The following is a 27,874-nucleotide window of genomic DNA, read 5'->3' on the forward strand; positions in this document are numbered from 1 at the left end:
CCGCTCGGTCAGCATGGTGCATAGTCTAGAAACATACATTTATTTTCCATAAAATTAATGTTTGAATTTAACTTGTTTTTAAATTGCAGATACAGCTCAAAAGCAATACTTTTTGCATGTGAGAAAACACACCCAGGTGAGATTAATTGAACCACCTCAATGTGTGCAAGGCAGAGAATGGGCTGGATGTGTAGAGGAATGTGGGTTCCAGTGCATTGCTGCATTCCTGATCACCCTTTTTGTGCTCCAGAATTCCCTGTCTGCAGACTAACCCATGATTATCCCCTTGATACACTACACCAGTGTTTCCCAAACTCGGTCCGCGTCAGAGTAGTGGTTTGGTCTGTACATACAGTACTGATGGCATAGTTACATGATATTGAACAAACACTGCTCATACACGCTGGTTTACACTCCTTCACAGTCAAGTACTTTATTTGTATTAATGGTTTTTCTTTCATTAAAAAAATCATTTCAATATACAACACCATTTTAGACGAGACAATGCTGTTTACAACTAATTTCCGCTCAGTTAGGGATCATTCAGAACCTAGACAGGCAGACAGCAAGAGGACAGAACAAGACAGGGAGAGAAAGTGAAAGAGGGACGCAAGGTAGAGAACTAGGGATATGAGAGGGTTAATTTGAGAGGGGTTTGGAAAGAGAAACTACAATTCTTAGTACAATGTAACAAAGAAAGCTAAATTAAAAGTCCCAAATAAAAAGTAAAAGTTAGAAAAACAAATAGGTCACTAGCACACGGTTGTCCCATCATTCATCCATGCAGTAAAGTAATGTACACGTCAGCTTTCTCTCTTCCAGTCTTTTTTCTTTCTTCCACCAAACAAAATGAGAAAGGAACAATATTGATACAGTCCTTGGGTCCAAGGGGCAGGCCTGAGGTATCTGTCACTCAGTCAGGATGAGAAGAGTTGAGCCCCGGGACCCGCCTCTTTTTTCCACCCCAGGGCATCTTTAACAGGCCATCTCCAGCCCCCTCCTTCAGCCATTCAGTTCAGATTCCTTCATGTCCAGGCCTCTGTCTTAAGGGAGCAGAGTAAGGGGAGGTGGGGCTTAGAGTGTGACCTAATAGACTCCGCTCTGTGTGTGAGAGTATGTGTGTTTGTGTGATTTTCAGAGGGGTAAGGGGAAGTGCGTTTGAGCACTGAATGGCCGATCGGGGAGGGATGACCCCTCCACATGAACACCAGGAGGACAACAGAGATGGTGCAAAGAGGATGATGGAGGGAAGGGAGGGTGGGTCCTTTCCTTGACCTCTGACACATTGACTTGGCAAATCAGGACTGTCCTCGGACACAGACACACACACCACCGGGCCTGCCCTGCAGAGAGAGACGCACACACTCAGCACACTATTCATGTTAGCTTGTAGGTATATTAGATTTAGGTCAGTAGTCCCGCCACCAAGCAAAACATTTTGGAGTTGTACATGAGCTGCAGAGCTTACCCAAACAAGTGCTGTAGACTGAAGATCAATAGAATAAATAGGATGGCTGGCTTAAAAGGTAGAGTCAGCAACGCATAAAGTAAACAGAAATATAGAGCAGACTTAAAGGCTTTGGTCTCTACATGCTCCGCAATTGCATCACACCCTCCATACGAAGCCTCCGATCCCCTTTTCAGATCAAGCATAAATTGGCTTTTACAGAAATAATACGAATTGAGAGGCTGGTATGGACCCACAGCTATCATGCACATATTTTTTTACGTCTTGCATCGCACCCATCTAAAATATCTGCAGTTCATCCTGCTGCTACTGGCAATGGCATATTGATGAGTGTCAACAAATAAGACACTCAGAAAAGCCAACTTGTATTTTTCTGCGTGTGCACCCCATTTGCTCAATTGATCCTGTTGGTGTGTCACTTCATTTACATGTCTTTAGGATAACATGCATGTTAGGGATGAGTTCAAATTTAACATATCCGGCAAAATAAAGTAAGACATAAGCGTGCATACTAGACATACGTCGTATCTATTGAAAAGCCACATATTTTGAATCAGATCCAAATCTGGTTTATACAAATAAAAAAATAAAATGTTTTCTTTTCATCTCCAGTGTGTGTTAGTTCTAGTGAGTGTATGCAGGTGTGTACTCTTCTGAATGTGTGCAAGTCGTGAATACCTGCTATCTGGAGATGTATGTGTACGTGCGAGAGGGCGACCGGCCCTCAGTCTGTCCATTGGTCGACACGTTCAGGAAATCCCAGATGAGGATGGTGTCGTCATGGGAACTGCTGATGATCTGGAACTCATCAAACTGTAGTCGGAATACACGCCCAGAATGCTCCTGAAAAACAACATTCATCAGTATCATCTACATTAACTATCCTTATAATCATTGCCACAATCGCCATATTCTAGATCCAGGCTAGACTCACCACCAGTGTGCGCAGACAGAGGGTGCTGGCAGGGGCACGAGGGTCCAGAGCAGCTTGCAGGTCCCATACTTTGATTTTACTACAAAGAAAGAAAACAGACTGTATGTGTTAGGGACCAGAACAAGTAGGCATAGAAATTGAAGATATACTAGCAGAACACATGAGAAGGCTGTTGGTTAACCAAACCCATATGTCCAAGATTTTATGCTCTACAGGTGAATTACAGGAGAAGGTGATTCACTCAATCCAGTCCCTGAGGAGAATAGATGGGAAGCAGCCCCGTTGGGAGGGGCCATACCAAGTGCTCCTGGTGACAGCCTTCGTAGTCAGAATAGCTGAAAGAGCTACCTGGGTTCATATCACACATTGCAAGAGGGTAAGACACACTGACACGGTCGAACAATCAGAGTTAGGAGAAGAACCGAATACCAATAGGGTTCGGGGTTACCTCTCTAACAAAGATCCCTGACCCCGCCCTATCCTCCCTGTGTGTGTTCATAGAAGTGAAAGTATGGGCTAGCCTCTAGATGATGATGTTGTGTTCTCCGGGAAAGGGTGGGGCTTTACAGGAGTGCTGATTGGTCTGAGCTGTCTTATCGTGGGAGCCATCTTCTTAATACACCATGACCCATCCGAGAATGCAGAAGGTGGTAACTTAACCCATAGTTTAGACGATGAGGATTTTGTATTAACCAAGCACAAGAGATCACTTGATCTGGATAAACAGGAAGTAAGAGTGGAGATTGGGAAAGATGTCTCAGTGGAGTTCTATGTAGACCAAATGGGGTCTCTGACTCCTTGGCAGTCTAGGACTATGAGCCGTTATGGAAGATATCTGTGCAGGTTCCCGTGTAGTTCATGGAAACAGGTTATAGCTCACACACAGAGAGAGGGCTATATAAATCCACATACCCAGTATGGAAGAAGGTGGAGTATAGTGAAGGTGAGGGTTTTGGACTGTAATCCGGAGCGAGAGAAGTACTGCGTAAAGGTATGAATTACCATTAAATACGTAAAAGGAAGAGGATCTCGTGTTATGGTATGTTGGATTTGATCGGGTTTCGGTTGATACCCTAGTGCCATTCCGGGTAGAAGACGTTAGGGCAGGTGATAGCTCTATAGTCAGCCAGAATACAAGCAGAGCCCCTGACAAAACAGATACTGACAGCAGAGCCGTCCAGAGCCAAGGGCCGGTGCGGATAGTGCAGACGAAAGATCTTAAGGAAATGATTGAGGTGGAAACTGGTTTTGGGGATTCTAACCTATGGTTAGAATGGATTCAGTATACAGCCAGATCAGTAGCGAAAGAAGAAAGTTATGCCTGCGCCACAGCAAAACCTCAGTTGACAACCATTCCCTTCCCATTTGATGGAATTGATACACCCAGGGGTATGGCCTGTATGGTAAAGCTGTTCATGAAGGCAGGGAAACCAGACAATGAGTTGCATTGATCTGCATTAACTGTATCCCCATGTGCCCATTACATCCAGACTTCCCCCTTTCACAGGAGGACATTATTATTGTATGGCTCGATACATCACACACGGATGGGACGTAGGGGAAGTAAGAACATGCAATAGGACAGAGAATGTTACAACAGACAAGACAATGAGGGACCTGACTGGGTGGTTGAGTTCCGAGGACTTTAGTAAGATAAAAAAAGGCTAAGAGCGGATGTTTTTTGATCTTTAAGACTGTAATAAAAACCCTAACAGGAAGTGTTAGGATACCTGATGTAGGCCTATAACAGTCATTGATGGATAAGTAATGAAAATACATATATTTATTTTGTGAGGTTGATTGAGTGACATTGACAAAATTAATAAAAATATGTATAATTTTTGTAGTTAATGTTTAGGCAATAATTAACTGTTTTCCACCCTGTCACTGTATAACATATGGAAATGGGTATGAATCATAGCAGACAAGGAACTGTGGCAGACAACTTATGACCACTGAACAGGGAAGGAGGTCTCCCCACCCAGAGAGGGGAGAAACCGTTGGGCTTGCAATAGATTGTGTAACATATGGCAGGATATGATAAGCAATGTATTGGTCTGGATTATTCTTGTATACAATTGATGTATAAGTGTGTATTATTTAGTCATTAAGGGTGGATTGTTAATGGGATTTATCTGTTAATTGAACGATTAGAATATTCCACCCTGAAACCATAAAATTGTATGGAATTGATTAGAATGTATAAAATTATAATCAATACATGTGTAGTTCTAGTCAGAATTAGGGTCTTTATGGTATTTTAAACAGACTGTCTGAGCAAAATTTGGCGCCGACCTGACTAGAGATTTGGGAGAGAACAGGGAGTATGTCTCAAGGTCAAGGTCTCCCTGATCTCTGTCGGCTGGGTAGTGAGACAGTATGTGCATAGGATATCTTCTGTTTGTGTGTATGTATGTGCGTAGGATATCTACTGTTTGTGTGGAAGTATGTGCACAGCTATAAAATGGATGTCTTTGTATTCTTGACTTTAGAACGTTCTCTGAATAAACTGTACAAACCTTTTGCATAAGCAGAGTCTTTGACTAATTATTATTATACCCACGGTCTTATAAACCTCAGGGATTGGTCAGAGCTATTGATTGTCAGTTATTATCATTGGGATAGAAAATTCACGTGACACAGACATACTATCTTAACTACATAATTTGAACGGACCGCGGCCCAAAACCTGCGGGCTCTCCTTCACTGCAGCCAACGTGAGGAAAACCTTCGCAAGGCTGCCGGCCCAGATGGCATCCCCAGCCATGTCCTCAGAGCATGCGCAGACCAGCTGGCTGATGTGTTTATGGATATATTCAATCAATCCTTATCCCAGTCTGCTGTTCCCACATGCTTCAAGAGGGCCACCATGGTTCCTGTTCCCAAGAAAGCGAAGGTAACTGAGCTAAATGACGATCGATCGGCCCATAGCACTCACTTCCGTCATCAAGTGCTTTGAGAGACTAGTCAAAGACCATATCACCGACACCCTAGACCCACTCCAATTTGCTTACCGCCCCAATAGGTCCACAGACGAAGCAATCACACTGCCCTAACCCATCTGAACAAGAGGAAAACCTATGTAAGAATGCTGTTCATCGACGACAGCTCAGCATTTAATACCATAGTACCCTCCAAACTCGTCATTAAGCTTGAGACCTTGGGTCTCGACCCCGCCCTGTGCAACTGGGTTCTGGACTTCCTGACGGGCCACCCCCAGGTGGTGAGGGTAGGTAACAATATCTCTACCCCGCTGATCCTCAACACTGGGGCCCCACGAGTGCGTTCTTGGCCTTCTCCTGTACTCCCTGTTCACCCATGACTGCGTGGCCATGCACGCCTCCAACTCAATAATCAAGTTTGCAGACGACACTACAGTGGTAGGCTTGATTATCAACAATGACGAGACAGCCTACAGAGAGGTGGTGAGGGCCCTCGGAGTGTGGTGTCAGGAAAATAACCTCACACTCAGCGTCAACAAAACAAAGGAGATGATCGTGAACTTCAGGAAACAGCAGAGGGAGCACCCCCCTATCCATATCGATGGGACAGTAGTGGAGAGGGTAGTAAGTTAAGTTCTTCGGCGTACACATCACGGACAAACTGAAATGGTCAACCCACACAGACAGCGTTGTGAAGGCGCAGCAGTGCTTCTTCAATCTCAGGAGGCTGAAGAAATCCGGCTTGACATCAAAAACACTCAAACTTTTACAGATGCATGGTCGGAACTAGAAGCACAAGCATTTCGCTACACTCACATTAACATCTGCTAACCATGTGACAAATAAAATTTGATTTGAACAACAGTCTCCCAAGTCTTGTCAGTGGATAATCTCATTTTTGAGTTTATGAGCTGTACGCAATAGACTAGAGACTTTGAAGTTGTTACTGGATAAACTGGAAGATCCATTACTCTGTCCTTTTAAAAAGTTTGAACAGCCTAACAGATTTATTATGATTAACTGGCCGAGACTGGGATTGAGATGGGGAGACCAAGAGTCCGATTAGCAGTGAGAGAATAACAAGGATAAACAATGGCCAAGTGCAGGATTAGAGTGAGGGAATAAACCCATTCAGGGTCAGATCTCCATTAGTAGTGAGACATCAGCTCAGGCTAACGCCTGCCACAAAGGAATAAAGCCTCTCACCCATCGTAGGCTCCACTAACGATCCTTTTGTTGTCGAACCGAATGCAGCGGACCAACTCTTCATGGCCTTCCAATACGCGCAAACATGCCCCACACTCAATATCCCACAACCTGAGGAGAAAAATAATCAGTGTTAGTTCAGTAACATTTGAGAGAACAGTCATGACAAATTATGTTCATCTCCAGATTATAGTTCTATAAATATAGACCAGTGTAACACACACACACAGCTGACAGATTTCACCCTCATGAACAAACATACACACTCACCGGATAGTGTTGTCAGATGAGCCACTGACCACTAGTCGGTCTCTGTACTGCAGACAGGCAATGCCTCTCTTATGGCCGTTCAGTGTGCGAACAAACTCACACGTGCTGGTGCTCCACACCTGCAGGGGAGACAAGGCAAAACATGAGCGAACACACAACCCCATGGGGCCAACACAAACAGGCATTTGGCCTACATAATTCTTCATGTCGACAAACTGTGAATCTCTTGAAACTGTGAATCTCTTGAAACCTCATCCTTCTGGTTTTCCTTCATTAGAATGCATCTCTACTAGTCACTGTCTGGACACACACTCACGTGTCAGAGAGAACAATACCGTGCTGCTGGATGAACACATTAATGTAAACACATACAGTACCAGTCAAAAGTTCGGACACACCTACTCATTCCAGGGTTTTATTTATTTTTTACTCATATATATATATATATATATATATTAGTAGAATACTAGTGAAGTCATCAAAAATATGAAATAACATGTGGAATCATGTAGTAACCAAAAATGTGTTAAATAAAAATATAATTTTATATTTGAGATTCTTCAATGTAGCGACCTTTTGCCTTAATGACAGCTTTACACTGTTGGCATTCTCTCAACCAGCTTCACCTGGAATGCTTTCCTAACAGTCTTGAAGGAGTTCCCACATATGCTGAGCACTTGTGGGCTGCTTTTCAATCCCTCTGCAGTCCAACTCATCCCAAACCATCTCAATTGGGTTGAGGTCAGGTGATTGTGGAGGCCAGGTCATCTGATGCAGCACTCCATCATGCTCCTTCTTGGTCATATAGCCCTTAGACAGGTGGTGTGTTGGGTCATTGTCCTGTTGAAAAACAAATTAGACGGGTTTCTTGGCCCAAGCAAGTCTCTTGTATTTATTATGGATCCATAATATCCATATGCTTTGCTGCCAAAGCAATAGCTACTCTTCCTGGGGTCCAGCAAAATTAAGGCAGTTTATACATTAATTTAAAAAAAAAATTCACAACACACTGTGCTCTCAGGCCCCAACCACATGTCTACAGTCCTAAATCCATGTGTATGTTATCGTGTGTGTGCCAATTTTTGTGTTGCTTCAAAGTCCCCTCTGTTCCATAAGGTGTTTTTTTTATCTGTTTTCTAATTTTACTGCTTGTGTCAGTTACTTGATGTGGAATAGAGTTCCATGTAGTCATGGCTCCATGTAGTAGTGTGTGCCTCCCATAGTCTGGACTTGAGGACTGTGAAGTGACCTCGTGGGGTATGCATGGGTGTCCGAGCTGTGTACCAGTAGTTTAGACAGCTCGGTGCATTCAACATCAATACCTCTCATAAAAGTCGCGAGGAAGTCAATCTCTCCTCCACTTTCAGTCAGGAGAGATTTACATGCATATTATTAGTATTAGCTCTCTGTGTATATCCAAGGGCCAGCCATGCTGCCCTGTTGTGAGCCATTTGCAATTTTCCTAAGTCCTTTGTGGCGCCTCACCACACAACTGAACAGTAGTCAAGGTGCGACAAAACAAGGCAGGTCATACAGGCCCTAGTTAAGAAGGCAGAGCATGGCTTTATTATAGACAGACTTCTCCCAATCTTAGCTACTACTGCATTAATATGTTTTGACCATGCCAGTTTACCATCTAGGGTTACTCCAAGCAGTTTAGTCACCTCAACTTGCTCAATATCCACATTATTTATTACAAGACTTAGTTGAGGTTCAGGATATAGTGAGTGTTTGGTTCCAAATACAACACTTTTAGAAATATTTAGGGCTAACTTATTTCTTGCCACCCACTCTGAAACTAACTGCCGCTCTTAGTAGTAGTACACGTAGTAGCTGACGTGTATAGTGTTGAGTCATCTGCATACATAGGCTTTACTAAACAGCTACCCTGGGGAATTCCTGATTCTAACTGGATTATATTTCAGACGCTTCCATTAAAGAACACCCTCTGTTCTCTTAGACAAGTAACTCTTTATCCACATTCTAGCAGGGGGTGTAAAGCCATAAGTTTTTCCAGCAGCACATTATGATCGATAATGTCAAAATCTGCACAGAAGTCTAACAAGACAGCCCCCACAATCATTTTGTCATCAATTTCTCTCAGGCAATCAGTCATTTGTGTAAGTGCTGTGCTTGTTTTGTGTCCTTACCTATAAGCAGGCTGAAATTCTGTTGTCAATTTGTTTACTGTAAAATAGCATTGTATCTGGTCAAAGAGGTTTTTTTTCAGAAGTTTACTAAGGGTTGGTAACAGGCTGATTGGTCGGCTATTTGAGCCAGTAAAGGGGGCTTTACTATTCTTGGGTAGCGGAATGACTTCAGCCTCCCCAGGCATGAGGTTACACGCTCTCTAGTAGGCTTAAATTGAAGATGTGGCAAATAGGAGTGGCAATATCATCTGCTATTATCCTCAGTAATGTTCCATCCAGATTGTCAGACCCCAGTGGCTTGTCATTGTTGACAGACAATTTTCACCTCTTCCGCACTGACTTTACGGAATTCAAAAGTACAACTCGTCTTTCATAATTTGGTTCGATATACTTGGATGTGTAATGTCAGCGTTTGTTGCTGGCACATCATCCCTAAGTTTGCTTATCATGCCAATAAAAAAGTAATTAAAGTAGTTTGCAATATCAGTGGGCTTTGTGATGAATGAGCAATCTGATTCAATGAATGGAGCAGAGTGGCTTTTTCCTCCCCAAAATGTAATTCTTCTTAAGGCTTGGGGGCGGTATCCTGAATTTCCAGATGACCGATGTGCCCAAAGTAAACTGCCTGTTACTCAGGCCCAGTAGCTAGGATATGCATATAATTGGTAGAATTGGATAGAAAACACTGAAGTTTCTAAAACTGTTAAAATAATGCATGCGAGTATAACAGAACTAATATGGCTGGTGAAAACCCAAGGAAAATCCATCCAGAGTTTTTGTTTTTTGGTCACATGCATTTTCAATGCAAGCCTATGTGATATACAAAAACAATAGCTCCCAGATTGCAGTTCCTATGGGTTCCACTAGATTTCAGTCTTTATCAAGGGTTTCAGGCTTGTTTCTTGAAAAACAAACAAGTAGTTGTAGTTTATCCAAGGTGTTCTCAACAGGAAATGTAGGCTTTTGGCCAGCGTGAATGAGGGCGCGCTCTTTGTTATTTCCCTTTTCTATTGAACACTGTTCATTCCGTCTGAAATATGATCATTTATTTACATATTAGGGTACCTGAGGATTAATTAGAAACATTGTTTGGACAAAGTTTACTGGTATCTTTTTAGATTCCTTTGTATGCATGTTGAAGGAGTGGATTATTGAAAATCAATGGCGCCAACTAAACTTGACTTTTTTGGATATAAAGAAGGACTTTATCGAACATTCATTGTGTAGAGCTGGGAACCTAGGGAATGTAAACAGAGGAAGACCTTCAGAAAGAAAATGTCTTTATTTTATTGCTATTTGTGATTTTTGTGACTCCGGTGCTGGTTGAAAAAGTATTTATGTGGGGTGATGTCATCAGATAATTGCATGGTTCGCCGTAAAGCCTTTTTGAAATCTGACAAAGCAGTTGGATTAACAAGTTGAGCTTTTAAATGATGTTAGACACTTGTATGTTCATGAATGTTTAATATTTAGATTCTTATTTTGAATTTGGCGCTCAGCAATTTCACCGGATGTTGTCACAGGTGGACCGCAATCCCTAAGAGGTGCCCCAAAGCTTTTTACTATCATTCTTTATATAATTTATTTGTTTCATAGTGTAGTTCTCTTTTTATTTAGTTCAGTCACATGATTACTTCAATTTGCAGTACGTTTGCCAATCAGTTGGGCTGCCAGACTTAATTGCCATACCTTTTGCCTCTCAACCATACAATTTTTCAATTCCTCATCAATCCAGGGGGATTTAACAGTTAAGAGTCATTTTCTTAACGGGTGCATGCTTATTAGTAACTCAAATAAGAAGTTTCATAAATGCGTCAAGAGCAGCGTCTGGTTGATCCTCATTACACACCACGGACCAACATCATCAACATATGAATCAATACAAAACTTCTTGTATGACCTCTTATACACAAAATTAGGACCAGCCTTTGGAACTTTGGTTTTCCTAGATACGACTATTATATTGTGACCACTACATCCGATGGATTTGGATACTGCTTTAAAGCAAATATCTGCAGCGTTAGTAAAGATGTGATCAATACATGTTGATGATTTAATTACTGTGCTGTTTGTAACTACCCTGGCAGGTTGACTGACAACCTGATCCAGGCTGCAGGCAATGGTTACAGTTAAGTTTTTTCCTGAGTGCACAGCTTGATGATAGCCAGTCGATATTTAAAATAAAATAAAAATCACCCAGAAAAATATACATCTCTGTTGATATCACATACATTATCAAGCATTTCACACATATTATCCAGATACGGACTGTTAGCACTTGGTGGTCTATAGCAGCTTCCCACAATAATGGGCTTTAGGTGAGGCAGATGAGTTGAACCTGTAGCCATATTACGTTACAGGAATGTGGTTCTGAATATAGACCGCAACACCGCCTCGTTGGCATTTCAGTCTTTTCGGTAGATGTTATAACCATGTACTGCTACCACTGTATCATGAAAAGGTATTATCTAAGTGAGTTTCAGAGATAGAATATGAATGTAATCTCTTTCATGGACCTTGTTTCTTAGGCTACGTATGTTAATATGAGCTATTTTTAGCACTTTTCTGGGTTGCTTGATTGTTTTTAATGCTTTACTGGGAAGCTTAGAGGTAGACTTACTCATGTTATTTATATTGGAGTTGATAGTGCAGGGTGAGCTGTATAAAGTGGTCTACCTACTATTGCACACCACCTCAGTGCTAACAGTAACTCTGTTTTATAGGCTCATGATTACTGCTTACAATTAGAGGTCGACCGATTAATTAGGGCCGAGTAAGTTTTCATAACAAATCGGTAATCAATATTTTACACCTTTATTTAACTAGGCAAGTCAGTTAAGAACACATTCTTATTTTCAATGTCGGCCTAGGAACGGTGGGTTAACTGCCTTGTTCAGTGGCAGAACGACAGATTTGTACCTTGTCAGTTCGGGGATTCGTTTTTGCAACCTTCCGGTTACTAGCCCAACACTCTAACAACCTGCCTTACATTGCACTCCACAAGGAACCTGCGTGGCAGGCTGACTACCTGTTACACGAGGGCAGCAAGAAGCCAAGGTAAGTTGCTAGCTAGCATTAATCTTAACATAATCACTAGTTAAACTAGTAATATCGTCAACCATGTGTAGTTATCTAGCGTGTTATATCCCTTCTTGGATATAGGGGGCGCTCTTTTAATTTATGGATAAAAACGTGCCCGTTTTAAGCGCAATATTTTGTCACGAAAAGATGCTCGACTATGCATATAATTGGCAGCTTTAAAACACTAAGGTTTCCAAAACTGCAAAGATATTATCTGTGAGTGCCACAGAACTCATGCTACAGGCGAAACCAAGATGAAACTTCAACCAGGAAATGGGCAGAATTTTTGAAGCTCTGTTTCCCATTGTCTCCTTATATGGCTGTGAATGCGCCGGGAATGAGCCTGCCCTTTCTATCGTTTCTCCAAGGTGTCTGCAGCATTGTGACGTATTTGTAGGCATATCATTGGAAGATTGGCCATAAGAGACTACATTTACCAGGTGTCTGCCCGGTGTCCTTTGTCTAATTTGGTGCATAATCTACAAGCTGCACGCAGTCATCCAGTGATTGAGAGGAGAGAGGAGGCTTTCAACTAACGATATATCATGAAGAGATATGTGAAAAACACCTTGAGGATTGAAAACACGTTTACCATGAGGATATTTGATTCTGGAAAAAACAACGTTTTACCATTTGTTTCAGTCGCAATTTCTCCTAAACAAATCATCTTTCAGGAAAAATGGAGTTAATTTGGAAAACAAAGTTCTTCAAAGGTAATGATTTTATTTGAATGATTTTCTGGATTTTGTGAAAATTTGAAGACTGAAGCTTTTGCTTATTTTGCAATGGTTGAGAAGCATATTTTTTGAGATGACAGTGTTGATAACAAAGGCGTGAGCTAGCATATTCATTTCATTTAATTTGCGATTTTCATGAATAAACGGAGCTGCGGGGATAATTACACTCCTTCTCCTAAACAAATAAACAAAATCTTTCAGGAAAAACTGAGCATTTGCTATCTAACTGAGTCTCCTCATTGAAAACATCTGAAGTTCTTCAAAGGTAAATGATTTTATTTGAATGATTTTCTGGTTTTTGTGAAAATGTTGCCTGCTGATGCTAACGCTAAATGCTACGCTAGATGCGCTAGCTGTTACACAAATGCTTGTTTTGCTATGGTTGAGAAACATATTTTGAAAATCTAAGATGACAGTGTTGTTAACAAAAGGCTAAGCTTGAGAGCTAGCATATTAATTTAATTTGCGATTTTCATGAATAGTTAACGTTGCGTTATGGTAATGAGCTTGAGGCTGTATTCACGATCCCGGATCCGGGATGGCTAGAATCAAGAGTTAACAAGCACATTTGCGAAATGTACCTAACCATAAACATAGATGCCTTTCTTTAAATCAATACACAAGTATATATTTTTTAAACCTGCATATTTAGTGAATATTGCCTGCTAACATTAATTTCTTATAACTAGGGAAATTGTGTAATCTCTCTTGCGTTCCGTGCAAGCAGTCAGGGTATATGCAGCAGTTTGGACCGCCTGGCTCGTTGCGAACTGTGTGAAGCCCATTTATTCCTAACAAAGGCCGTAGTTAATTTGACAGCATTGTACATAACTATGACATAACATTGAAGGTTGTACAATGTAACAGCAATTTTGACATAGGGATGCCATCCGTTAGATAAATGGTTCCGTATTTCACTGAAAGAATAAATGTTTTGTTTTTGAAATGATAGTTTCCGGATTCTACCATTTTAATGACCATAGGCTCGTATTTCTGTGTTATTATATTATAATTAATTAATTATTAATTATAATTAAGTCTATGATTTGATAGAGCAGTCTGACTGAGCGATGGTAGGCACCAGCAGGCTCGTAAGCATTCATTCAAACAGCACTTTCGTGCATTTTGCCAGCAGCTCTTCGTTGTGCTTCAAGCATTGCGCTGTTTATAACTTCAAGCCTATCAACTCCCGAGATAAGGCTGGTGTAACCGATGTGAAATGGCTAGCTAGTTAGCGGGGTGCGTGCGAATAGGATAAACAGATGTATTCGGTGCAATTAGGGGTACATAAATTAAGTTACTTACATTGTGTTTGCCAATGCCCCTAAGATCATGTAGATTTGATGCAGCATTATGACGACTTGTCACAATGGTAGGGGTTAACTGAGCTGGTCTTGGATCATTTACCAGTCATTGTTTCAACGCAGCCTTGAAATGTATGGACAGCGTCCAGGAGCCAAGATTTGGATGAACTCAGTCATTCCTGTAGAGTATCTTCCGTTTCCAGAAGGTGTCCAAGTTATCAATAAAACCGACTCCAGCAGAGCTACAGTAGTATGTTAGCCAAATGTGTAATGCCAGCAGGCTGCTCAATCTTTCACACCTGCTGCCCAACAAATGGTACTGGACCTGAAATTATTGGCAGTTGTTTTTTTTAAGGCTAAAATCTTTTATTTAAAATCAATTTTCAAATGTTCCGAGATAATCCATGTGGGGTCAAACGACATCAGGAGGACTACGACAGTGTCAGCTCCCAGCATCTGCGGTAGAACAGTCAGAAGCAGCCTTGTTACATCCTGTACTCGTGCTCCTTGGTAGCACAGGGTTTTTGGGACGGGTCTCTCAGGCAGCCTCGCGGTCTGGTGAGGCTGGGAGCTCTGAGGATCTGAACCCGAGATAGAAGCCACCGGAGAGGGAGACAGAACAGAGGATGAAGGTAACTCCGGATCCGATCTTGATTGGGAAGCCACCAAGGACGAAGGTGCCGGAACCTCGATCCAGGGCAGCAAAGCTGTTTCTGGTCTGTGTCAGTTCCGGGCTCAACATCTACATGGAGACCCCTGTTGCCAGAGGACGCCTTCTTCGACTTCCACAGCGAGTGACGTACCTCCATGGCTGGTTGGTTGGGTCAAGAACAGTTCTGTTCTCGAGGGAAGGTGGAGACCCCGTCGGGGATGGAACCCTGCCGAGCACCGGCCAGTCGGCTGTGGAGAGCCGACAACAGCGAAACGTCCACCAGACCAGAGCAGCATTCGGCTACTGGGGTAGAAGAAAAATAAAAAGTAGGTGGGCGTAGGTTCCCAAGTAGTTTATGTAGGTTTGCTACTTGCTTGCTAAGAGTAGCTAATTCGCTCCTGCAGTCCTCCGCAAGCAAGCAGTTGCTACATTGAAAGTCATTGCGGTCCACATTGTACCGGAACAAAGCAAAGTAAACACAGCCCCTGTAACGCTGGAAACGTTCAATAGCGGCCTCCATTTGAGACCGCAGAGCCAGCGAGGCTAGCTGGGTTTTCGCGTCTCTCCCCCTACACGGAATCTGTCAGGATCCTGGGACAGATAGCAATGCTTACAGCAATTTAGCACAACAGAGCCCCAGGTTTCAAAATAAAATAAAAAGTATAGAAAAATACTGTCAGCTTTTAAAGCTAGGCCGTTAGTTCAGGTTTCAGCGTGTCTGTTACTTGAACTCTGTGAAGCATTTATTTGGCCTGCAATTTCTGATATTGGTAACTAATTAACTTATCCTGCAGAGGTAACTCTGGGTCTTCCGTTACTGTGGTGGTCCTCATGAGAGCCAGTTTCATCATAGTGCTTGATGGTTTTTAAGACTGCACTTGAAGAAATTGTCAAAGTTCAAGAAATTTTCCAGATTGACTGACCTTCATGTCTTAAAATAATAATGGACTGTCGTTTCTCTTTGCTTTGAGCGGGTCTTGCCATAATATGGCCTTGGTCTTTTACCAAATAGGGCTATCTTCTGTATACCAACCCTACCTTGTCACAACACAACTGACTGGCTCAAACGCATTACGAAGAAAATAAATTCCACAAATGCATTCCAGATGATTACCTCATGAAGCTGTTCAAGAAAAAGCCAAGAGTGCGCAAAAGCTGTTAATGCAAAGGGCGGCTACCTTGAAGAATATAAAATAAAATTGGATTTAACACTTTTTTGGTTACTACATGATTCCATGTGTGTTATTTCATAGTTTTGATGTCGTCACAATTACTGTACAATGTTAAAAATTGTAAAATGAAAAGAAAACCCCCTGAAATGAGTAGGTGTCCAAACTTTTGACTGGTACTGTAGGTATAATAGTAACACCCATGTTTTGGGTGTAGAGTAACACTCACTCTCCCAAACGCACACATTGCAGTCCCTCAATTATTTATTGGGGAATGTTTTCAGAGCACTTGGACGTTGTGTGTGGGAGGCAGCTCAGTACGCAATGCCTTAGCACGTCTCCCAGGGCGATGGGTGGGCTAACAAGGGTCTCTTTATTCCTGGCTGCACACAAATCCACTGTCTGGAAGACAGGGGCAAGCAGGTACAGGGCTGGAGCTGGGGCTAAGACTACGGTTGTGGCTGAGACTGGGGATGGGGCTGAGGTGAGGAGACATGCCCACAGTTTGGCCCTAGGAGGAGAGACGTCAGCTCTGAACTCTGGGTTTAGTTAGTGCTTCCCACAGCCAGCATCACACGGTGGGCTAACTCCTCTATACTGTACTCTACTGGACACTTCACAGAACAACTTAACTCACCTAGAATGAGAGGATTTGGTAGTGATGGGAAAGGTAACTAGCTTTGGATTAAAACAGCCATGCTCATACAGCGCAGGGGGAAATAACTAAAGCCCCCATCAATTTAACTTAAAGGAATTACCATACACACTATATGACAAGCCCAAAAAATTAAAGCCTGGTTAAATATAAAGGGAGGATGTGCAGTCAGTACACTCTGAACCATACAAAACGAGTGACTTTACAATGCTTTAACAGAGTGCTGGAGAATCACCAAGACACATGAACTTAGTGATACCAAATGGTTGTCTTTGCAAGATCTGCAACATTTACTGGCCGAACAAGATCTCTAAAGCATGTAAGACAGGATGTAAAAATATGGCTATTGAGATCAATATGCACAAGATCCATTGGGTTGGACAGGTGCTGAGAGGATGTCTCAAGAAAGAATCCATAAAGTAGCGCACAAATGGACACCAACAGTAAAATACAAGGAAGGCAGACCAAAGACAACAGACAGTGGTGGCTGAGCTGGATCTCTCAGAGGACCCAAGCTATAGCAAGAGACTGGCGTGGCAGAGATCGAGGTCTTAAGTCCCAATACAGACAAAGAAGACCAAGTCTTGTGTCACCGCAAAAGTACTAGAACATAAGCATGTCACCATCTCAACAAGCATGAGGCTCTAGTGAGCTGACCCTGGGTCTTCGGGGCAGACTTGCCTTGATGGTACGGTCACCGGATGCTGACACGATGTACTTGTCATCGAAGTCCACCACATTGACCGCTGCTCTGTGGCCGACCAGCACGCGGCGCAGACTGATGTCGGTGGGTGAGGCCATGTCCCACACGGCAATGGAACGGTCCTTAGAGCACGTCACCATCAGACCGTTACAGAACCGCAAGTGGAGGACCGCCTCATTGTGGTGGATCAGAGTGTTCAGCACCTCCCCAGTGTTCACATCCCACACCCTGAGACAGAGAGAAATCATCAATATCAAACTCAATATATGACACTCTTCTCTTCAATAAAACACGTTTTGGAGCTTCCTGGAGCACAGGTAAGAGGGCAAAGGACAACAGCAGAAGAGAGGGGGTGGTGCTGACCTGACGGTGGAGTCTGAGGAGCCGGTGACGATGACCCGCTCATCATACTGCAGACACAACACTGAGCCTGTATGACCCGTCAGGATCTTCAGACACTCCAGAGACTGCTTATCCCAGATCTACACAGACAAGGCGGTGAGACATTTTTATCTCAAAATATGATCTATAAAAAAATTTGACTACACGTTGCAATGACACTTTGTAAGGCATTGTGTTCAAAATGTGGATCTTGTATTCAAAATATCCAGTAGGCATTAGAATATTCCCCCCCTTCAGTCAAGAATAAACAGGAACACCAACCTTAATGGAGTTGTCTCGGAGGCCGCTGATGATCTTGTCGTCATCATACTGCAGACAGTAAACCCCCTTACTGTTCTCTGAACGACATTGGATCCGCTGCAGATTGTGCCGACCACACCTCCAGTTAGCCTCGATCGTCTGCATGGAGGGAGAGGGGCGTGGAGCCAGGTCAGTGAATGGGAAAGATCAGTGAGAGTAAGGTTAATGAGAGAGGGCAAGGGGAGCAGCAGCAGAACTCACCTCTATGTCCTGGATGATTTTGGGGTAAAGGGAGCGGTAGTAGGAGTTTGGTGGGACTTCTGTGGTTCGATTTTTAAACAGGTACTTCTCCCTAGGAGAAAAAAAAAAAAAAAAGTGAGTGTTTTTTTTATTTTTTATGCACAAATATATTAATCTCAACAACATCAATTGTCTTTTTCTAAGGCGAGGACACTTGGATACAGTTTTGGAAACAGGCTAACATGTAGGTTCTTGAAAACAAATGGAAATATAGTGATCCATGGTGACGCAGCCAGTGGTCCCAGTCCGTACTCACCACTGGTGCCTCTCTGACAAGCCTTTCCAGAGAGGGTCTGTACGGACCATACGCTCTATGAGTTTCTTCCACAGCATGCCCTCTGAGATGACCCTCTGCCACTCCTTACACACCAGCTCTGCCGAGCAGAGAGAACGCGCATCCAAGAACGACAGGATGTTCTCCGCTATGTGGTCCAGACCCTGCGCTATAACCACAAGGAGAGACAGTGAAAGATTTAAATTTATAATAATGTCTTCATATCGCAAAATCATTGTCATGTGGTTTATCAATATTCTATCCAAATAAACTATAAAACCTAAAAAAGTTACTTATACTGCCAACTATGTAAAAATAGCCTACACAAAGCCAACAAATAAAAACATTGCAGCCTGCAGGTAGAAAATATCCTGATAAAAATAAAATATCCTATAAATCACATTGTTGCAGACAGGCCATGTCTAGCCAAACTTGAAACATTGTATCAACTAAGTTCAGGCCCAAAGCTTGCAACATTGTATAAAATATTCTGGGCCCTCAAAGTTCCCTGCACCAGTGAGCTCGGGACAGACATGGCTGTAGGGTATTTGCGCATGGGATAAGAAGCAGTGCTCGACTTGGACAGGAGCTCACCGAAGCGGAGTACTGGAACCTCAAATGTTCTACTGTGAGCTCCTGTTCCTCTTCAAGAACATTAGCTCAAAAGTATTGTGGAGCTCCTGCACCCAAAAAGGAGTACCGGAACCTATTTCAGTCCAAGTCAAGAACTGATAAGAAGCCTATTTTATGACTTTTCCACTGGATCAGAGCTTGACATTTATCCCTTTCACGCTGGGTGGTTATCGAAAGAAGAGAGCTGGAAAGATTGTTCAAATATATTGAGGAACTATTGTAATTCTCAGTGGATGTAAAAAAAAAAAAAAACAGACTGTTTGTTTGGTGTTTGAGGTGAAGAAAATATTACTTTGCGAAGCGCCACAGTTTATTAGTGCGTTAAGCAAATCAGAAATGCTAACACATCCCCAAATGGGTACATTTCTATGCCTACATTTGCACGCAGGCCAGGTAGCCTATAGACCTACTTCTATGCGCGGGCGTCCTTACTCAAAATTGACAGGAGTGCTCCAAACAAAAGACAATGACTAAATTGACAGAACTCATAAATGGAATTAAATAAACCAAAACTTGTTTCTCAGAAGTGTAGCATTGTTTGCTGAGTGCACAACCTATGTGTCCACTCAGTCAATGAGTACAGGAAGACAGGAATAATAATATTGAATGCATTAAAAAATGACTATAATCAAAAGTAACAAACATTATAGATTAGAAATTATAGGAATTAAAAGGTAAATGTACTACTGGTAATATATGTAATGGGGAATTGATATGCACTAACAATTCCCACAATGAAGTTATGAAACAATAAATGTGCACAAAATGGCGAGAGAAAGCGCATCCTGGAGAGGAAGTGCATTGTGAATCTGGGCGCATGGTCAATTCGACATCTGCATTGGCCATACAGCATTTTTGGTGATATGGTCTCAGCAGACTTCAGGGCATTCATACTTCTTGGCTTCGCAGAGCAGTGCAGAGCTGTTGTCAAGGGAATGACTGCGTGTTAAATACAAGATGAACCACCCCCACCTACCAATCATATCAATGTGGAGCTAGAGCCACATTGACACAAAATTTGGGAGGCGCATGGCGATGCGGTACAGAGCTCGATTTGGCCTCCGCATGCTTCAGCAATTGCATCACACCCTCCATATGGAGCCTCAGACCACATTTTCGAATAAAGAATAAATGTGCTTTATGTCTAGGCCTCCGCAATGGATTAGTTCACTGAGATGAGTCCAAAAAATAATAAAAACACACAAAACCAGTCATGTTTGCTATTTTCTACATTGTACAACAAATATATCACATATGGAACCATGTAGTAACTAAAGAAAGTGTAAAACAAATCCAATTATATTTTATATTTCAGATTCTTCAAATAGCCACCCTTTGCCTTGACAGCATTGCACAGTCTTGGCATTATCTCAACCAGCTTCATGAGGTCGTCACATGGAGTGCTTTTCAATTAACAGGTGTGCCTCGCCTTGTAAATTTGTGGAATTTCTTTCCTTCTTAATGTGTTTGAGCCAATCAGTTGTGTTGTGTTGTGACAAGGTAGTGGTGGTATACAGAAGATAGCCCTATTTGGTAAAAGACCAAGTATTTTGGCAAGAACAGCTAAAATAAGCAAAGAGAAACGGCAGTCCATCATTACTTTAAGACATGAAGATCAGTCAATCCGGAACATTTCAAGAACTTTGAAAGTTTCTTCAAGTGTAGTTGCAAAAACCATCAAGCGCTATGATGAAACTGGCTCTCATGAGGACCGCCATAGGAAAGGAAGACCCAGAGTTATCTCTGCAACAAAGGATAAGTTAATTAGAGTTAACTGCCTCAAATTGCAGCCCAAATAAATGCTTCAGAGTTCAAGTAACAAACTCATCTCAACATCAACTGTTCAGAGGAGACTGTGAATCAGGCCTTCATGGTCAAATTGCTGCAAAGAAACCACTACTAAAGGACACCAATAAGAAGGACTTGCTTGGGCCAAGAAACATGAGCAATGGACATTAGCACGGTGGAAATTTAGCCTTTGGTATAAGAGTTAAAATTTGAGATTTTTGGTTCCAACCGCCGTGTCTTTATGAGACGCGGTGTGGGTGAACAGATGATCTCTGCATGTGTATTTGCATGTGTAGGAGGTGTTATGATGTGGGGGTGCTTTGCTGGTGACACTGTCAGTGATTTATTTTGAAATCAATGCACACTTAACCAGCATAGCTACCACAGCATTCTGCAGCGATATGCCATTCCATCTGGTTTGGGTTTAGTGGGATTATAATTTGTTATTCAACAGGACAATGACCCAACACACCTCCAGGCTGTGTCATGGCTATTTTACCAAGAAGGAGAGTGATGGAGTGCTGCATCAGATGACCTGGCCTCCACAATACCCTAACAACCCAATTGAGATGGTTTGGAATGAGTCAGACTACAGAATGAAGGAAAAGCAGCCAACAAGTGCTCAACATTTGTGGGAACTCCTTCAAGACTGTTGGAAAAGCATTCCAGGTGAAGCTGGTTGAGAGAATGCCAAGAGTGTGCAAAACTGTCAAGGCAACGGGTGCTACTTTGAAGAATCTCAAATATATTTAGATTTGTTTAAAACTTTTTTGGTTACTACATGACTCCATATGTGTTATTTCAAAGTTGAGATATCTTCACTATTTGTCTACAATGTAGAAAATAGCACAAATAAAGAAAAACCCTTGACTGAATAGGTGTTCTAAAACGTTTGACCGGTAGTGTGTGCGATATATTTATTCATAAACTGGGTTTGAGCCCTGAATGCTGATTGGCTGACAGCCGTGGTATATCAGACCGTATACCAAGGGTATGACAAAACATTTATTTTTACTGCTCTAATTAAGTTGGTAACCAGTTTATAATAGCAATATGGCACCTCGGAGGTGTGTGGTATATGGCCAATATACCACGGCTAAGGGCTGTATGCAGGCACTCCGCGTTGCATCGTGCAAAGAACAGCCCTTAGCCGTGGTATATTGGCTATATACCACACCTCCTCGTGCATTATTGCTTAAATATATTACTCCGACTAAAACAAATCTTGGTCGACTAACAGCCTAACGACCAATCAATCGACCAGTCAACTAATTGGGGGTCAGCCCTAATTACTAAACACCTTTATAGGGTTCCAACACGGCCATATCGCCATGTTTTATCGCTTGTTTAAGGAAGACAGAGGTGACCACCTGTGCTAATTAGCTATCTAGGGTGCATGCACACCTATGTGTAAGCGTAACTGGAGAAGTGTAGTTCATCAGCTGGAGGTACACACAGCCGTATGGATCTGTGCAAACCTGCTACAGTAAATGTATATTTTTTATTTGAAAGATTATTTCTCACTGATATGAAAGATAAATTCCATAGGTTTCAAAAAACATATGGAAAGCAATGACTGACATTTCTAAACGTTAAAACAGAGCGTCGGGATGGTAGTTCACATGGTCCCATAAGGCATCATGGGTTCTCGAGAGCAAGTGTGTACCATACCTGGCAGTGCAGTGATGAAGTCCCTTTGGAGCATGGGTTTGAGGTAGGAGTTGATGTGGCCGTGTTGGTAGTGGCACATGCGTGAGATCAGGTGTTCCACAAACTCCACCTGGTCAGCCTCAGACCACTGGTCAAACAGCTGTATGCACACTTCCTTCTCCTTCTCATAGTTCCCTTCCGATGGTCGCTTCCTTGAGCCCGTCATCAGACCGTTCGTGATCGTCTGAACACAGAGGAGGATAGGTTATAAACCAGAGCTTCAGTCTACATGGCTCTCTTGTCAAATGAGGGATGGGCTTTGGGCCTTAATCCTGCTAAACAGTGTACAGAACTCTATGGGCCTGATTCCTTGACAATCTTATTGTGCATTCTTAAGTCCAGATCTTGCCTTAATCTGTGTCTGGGAAACTGGCTTTATATGTTGAGTATGGTTTTGGTACATGTGGATTGCCTTTTCAAATCGGTGGCTAAGAAGACATTGTGCTATGAGAAAAGTGTTTTTCTGACTTAAAGGCTACACTGTAGTCTAGCATTAGTATACTCACTGTTTCACTGAGCACTGTAAACAATGGCTAGATTGTCAAGATTGATAGCACACTTTTAAGAGAAGTGTGAAGACAAAAAAAGTGTAGATAAACCATTCGTGTATGTGCTCTGAGGTGGACTAGGCTAATAAACTTCCATTACACTTCAGTGAATGACTGTCTGGCCGTGGACAGTTTGCGCTCACCTTGAACACTGTGGTTTTCTTTGATCGTTCATCTGTCTGGGAGTCCATGAAAGTGGAGTTCTGAGGGGGAGGAGAGAGAGCGACACAGGCCATTAGTACATCAAGAGACACATACTATTCATTAACAGTCAGCCCAAACCTTCTGGTCCAAACTGCACAAAATCCAATTTACTATGGGGACCAAATTACAATGCCAGGCTAAGAGGCTTGCCATAATTTCTCATCTGAAGAAGCTGTCAGTCAAAGTAAACTAACTCCTTGAGCGTCGGGAGCTGAATTTAATTTATGTTAGCTTTTTGAATATGAGGGGAGGGAAGAATCCATGGCTGATCTAACAGCTGTGCCGTTTCCAGACCTGTAGAGCCATGTCAATCTGAAATCTGTATTCAAAAGATTGACATGAAATCAGACCTTGTTAGGTTGGCTGTGCAAGGTAATTTATGATTTAGCCTAATAACACCAGATGGACTGATAATAACAGCATTTAAAATATATGGAGAACTGGGAAATGCTATGGATGGCAACATTTGTATCCTGAGGGGTTTCATTGCCACCCCATTTTTATGAGTGTGTGTGTCCTGGCTGTGTCTAAATGGTATCAGCCTTACTGTCCTCCTGGAAGCGTGAGGGTGTTTGTCTGGAGTGACAAATTACTTACAACTGAACCTACGAGTATGTGCGTGTTGCCAAAACACATGCAGTTGATGTTGCATACATTACTCCTGCCTGTATCCACAAAAAATAAAAATCATAATTTGCACCACCATTTCCTGGTTGCTAAAATTCAAATAGTTAGCCTAATTTCAGTTTGTGACAAAACAAGCAAGTATAGTGTAAAGTATCAATGTACCATCGAAACTGTTGTGACTTACAATATTTTTGGTTACAGAAAATGTATTTTCAGCTCTTTGAAGCTTTGTACAAAACCAAAAATAAGATGCAAAAATGAAACTTAAAATGCAAAGTATAGAAATAGTGCACATAGAACAGATACCACTTCTTAGATTTGCTTTCAATGAGAACGACAGCTCTATAACACAGTTCTATGTGAATTTGGTCAGGTCGCCCCAAAAAGTTACATATTGCAACTTTAAGTGAGTGTCATATGACACTAGCCTAACATATTTCACAAGCTTAGACTGGCATGATCTGTCCAATAGAAAAGCACAGGGCTAGGCAGCTAATGTCACTTTGTAAGATAGTGCCAGTGACATATTGTGTGGAAACAAGAATGATCGACATGGACAAAGATTTAAGGTGACAAAACAGAGAACACTGGCTGGAACAAATGCACCGATGGAGGTGCATAACCACTGTCAGTAGCTAGCTATATTATAAGATATGTGGATGACAGCAATCTATGGATGGCTAAATCAAAAATATTATCTACAGGTAGCTAGCTAATATTAATGCCTAGCTAACCTAACATAGTAGGTCTAAAATAAACTAGCTAGCTGTTACAGAGAGGAAAAGGTGAAGTGAGAGATAACTAGGCACAAAATCTGTCTTCTCCAGTTGGCGGCATATTTCTTGCCCACCAAGAGAGAAAGGTACGGTGAAATTTGTTTTAGCTTTCTGAAGCTGCTAACCAAGCAGGCTGCTTGTTAGTTATATCCTCATGTTTTGATCCAATTCTAAAATTGTATTCATTCAACATTGCTATGCTAAACAAATCATTGTCATGTCGCAAGCTAGCAGAGATTCAATGATGAGACAAGAACTTAAATATATAATGATTGAATACATTTCCAATAGGCCAATAACTACTGTTAGAGAGTCAGAACTAACCAAGCTAGTTGGTGAGGTTAGTGACATTTCCATTGATGGCACAAAACTGGAAGAACTATCCATGGTACAGCCAGGTTGATGACAGCCAGCACTTGCCTCTTCTTTGGCGGAGAATGGAACGTCCCACTCATACCGTTGCCAGCTAAAATGGTACTCCATCACTTTCCATCACTTTCACTTTCCATCACTCTCCATGTTAGGGGCTGCCAATAACTATTAAGTGAGCTCTAACACCAACTCAGACATTATTTCCCTTGCCTCCAGGCCCGTATCGGATCCATTTTGGATTCTGAAGTTGCGACCCAAGCTGGCTGGTCGTTAGTTATTTTCTCATATTTTCACCAAGTCATTAATTCTAAGTCATTCTAATCATATGGAATAGGCCTACACAGGATGCACTGTGCTGGTTAATTCATAAAATGGAATTCTGAGTGTTTATGGTTTCTTAGTGGTAGAGGGGGATGGCAGTAATGCAATATTTTTTCCAGGGCTAGAATGTAAACACGAAGCAACCAAACTCCTGCTTTATGTCATATTTTGTGCTATAGTTCGGAGAGAAAAAAACATGACTCTGGGGCAGTGGTTCAAACTCATAAAAGACCCAACCTCGTCCACTTACCCTTGCCTTATGCCCTTGGGGGAATCCCCATCACCATCTTGTAGGGTGGTCCAAATGATTAGCCAATCAAGGGCGGTTTGCAACGTAAGCCCCTTAGCCCTCGTTTTTAGTTGAGTTTGGGAGTGTACAATTATTTTCACTCTGGGGCCCGAAACTGCCCATAAGTCAAGTCACAACAATGTTTCAGAAAAAAAATAAAAACAACATCAATGGAGAAGTCAACATTCAAGTGTAAGTAAAAGCTAACGTAAAAAAGGTTAGAAATTGTGCTACTAATCCACAAATACGTCTCGTAAAAGTAATGTTTGTTTGGTTAGCTTTCGGAAATTGTAGAAATAAAACATTTTCCTTCTTCAGAGGTTTCTAGCTAGGCAGACGAACGTTAGTCATCTAGGAGTATATTAATAATTACATAGTAAATAAGTAGACATGCAATCATAAAATACTGCAGCGCATAGAAAGCACCCACAAGCTACCAGTGGTTGAAACCACAATTATCGCGGGGTGAACGAGTGATGAATTTCTGGGCAAGGGCGGTCCATTTAAAAATCATTCCTTGAGGAGGGGGCTCAAGATGGGAGGGTGTAGCATGAGAGGGTGTAACATTTCTATCTGAGGAACAATTTTAGGCTTCTCTCAGTTGCAATTTTCTGTCTAGCCAGTTTCAGCATTTTGTAATTAATCAAACCATTGAATTATATTTGACGATTTCCAACAAACAAGCTAGTTATCGAAAAGTTTCAGCATGTTTAGTTAAGTTAGCTCACTAACGTCTTCATAGCTAGTATCATGGAATCAGGACATGACCAAACTGTTGCTGGGATAATGGATGTTGAAACTTCAAGGAGAAAAGAGGCATTGCTGAAACTCCCTCATATGCTTGCAGTGTAAAAAAGGGGGGTGAATGTGATTCATACCCAAATACCCCAACCAAGGAGCAACTTCCAAAGAAGCTGAGAAGTGAACCATCACTGAGCCAACTACAGGAAAACATCGTCCACATCCTCAGGGCAAAAATCAAAGAGAGTGCAGATGACATCATGGATTTGGTGAAAAAGAAGACTATCAGCATCGTTAACCTGAAGAAAGCAATTGATTTCAATGCTGAGGAAGTAAACTCTGAAGCAGTAAAACGCAACACTGACAATTCAGGTTGCAAACCAGGAGAAGAAACTCACCGAAATGGAGTCAAAGGTAAACGGGGAGGACCGGTATGGTCGGAGATGGAATCTCAGAATGATGGAATAGCAGAAAACTCTGACAAGAATATCAAAGCAAGAGTGAAGGACATTTGCTGGGCAATAGTCCTGGAGGAGGGGGCGAAACGTTGTTGCAGGTTCTCTGGATGTAGTGCACCGCCTGGATAGGCTGAGAGATGGGGAAAACAACCAGCCACCACGATCAGTGATCATGAGATTCACCTCCAGGACAGCGAGGGATCCGACATCGAAAAGTGCAAAGAAAAATGACTATTTAAAGAACAACAGGTTGAGGTTCAAGGAGGATCTGACAGCATTTGACAAAGAAGCTCGGAATCGTCTGTGGCCGATGATTGAGAGAACAAGGAAGGAGGGGAAAAGTTCTTACTTTGGGGGAGCCAAGGATTTGGTTAATGGAAGGGAAATTAACACTGACGCCTAGCTTGTTGACTGCTGGATTTATCAAGTGAGTTGTGCAGGACTGAGTATTATTTGCATCTGATAAAACTTGATATTTCTTGAGGAAGAGCATTGTTCGTGTGAGCCAAGTGTTTTCAAATGGCAGGGAAATTCACTGACACTTAATGTTAGCTTGATGGCTATTCATTTTACCAATCAATGGCACGATGTTATTTGCAATTGTATGGAAATATGTATATATACAGTTGAAATCGGAAGTTTACATACACTCAGGTTGGAGTCATTATAACTCGTTTTTCAACCACTCCACAAATTACTTGTGAACAAACTGTAGTTTTGGCAAGTCGGTTAGGAGATCTACTTCGTGCATCACACAAGTCATTTTTCCAACAATTGTTTACAGACAGATTTCACGTATAATTCCCTGTATCACAAATCTAGTGGGTCAGAAATTGACATTCACCAAGTTGACTGTGCCTTTAAACAGCTTGGAAAATTCCAGAAAATGATGTCATGACTTTAGAAGACTCTGGTAGGCT

At 42.0% G+C, this 27,874-nt stretch overlaps 1 protein-coding gene across 2 annotated transcripts in view; it reads right to left on the reverse strand.

Annotated features, from left to right (window-relative positions):
• Positions 1 to 407: 407 nt before the first annotated feature.
• Positions 408 to 27,874, reverse strand: part of LOC112257606 (F-box and WD repeat domain-containing 11-B) — a 34,355-nt gene continuing 6,888 nt past the window's right edge. For both annotated transcript variants that reach the window (XM_024431301.2, XM_042326688.1), the window contains exons 2-13: positions 23,310 to 23,369; positions 22,580 to 22,802; positions 18,470 to 18,656; positions 18,175 to 18,265; positions 17,935 to 18,072; positions 17,635 to 17,753; positions 17,250 to 17,499; positions 6,821 to 6,939; positions 6,551 to 6,661; positions 2,403 to 2,481; positions 2,147 to 2,311; positions 408 to 1,343 (exon numbers count right to left, since the gene is read on the reverse strand). In XM_024431301.2, coding sequence (XP_024287069.1) covers positions 2,150 to 2,311; positions 2,403 to 2,481; positions 6,551 to 6,661; positions 6,821 to 6,939; positions 17,250 to 17,499; positions 17,635 to 17,753; positions 17,935 to 18,072; positions 18,175 to 18,265; positions 18,470 to 18,656; positions 22,580 to 22,802; positions 23,310 to 23,369 — 1,539 coding nt within the window. In that variant the 3' untranslated portion in view covers positions 408 to 1,343; positions 2,147 to 2,149. The remainder of the gene's footprint in view (positions 1,344 to 2,146; positions 2,312 to 2,402; positions 2,482 to 6,550; positions 6,662 to 6,820; positions 6,940 to 17,249; positions 17,500 to 17,634; positions 17,754 to 17,934; positions 18,073 to 18,174; positions 18,266 to 18,469; positions 18,657 to 22,579; positions 22,803 to 23,309; positions 23,370 to 27,874) is intronic.

This window comes from Oncorhynchus tshawytscha, linkage group LG09 (genome assembly GCF_018296145.1).
Source record: "Oncorhynchus tshawytscha isolate Ot180627B linkage group LG09, Otsh_v2.0, whole genome shotgun sequence".
Classification (NCBI taxonomy): Eukaryota; Metazoa; Chordata; class Actinopteri; order Salmoniformes; family Salmonidae; genus Oncorhynchus; species Oncorhynchus tshawytscha.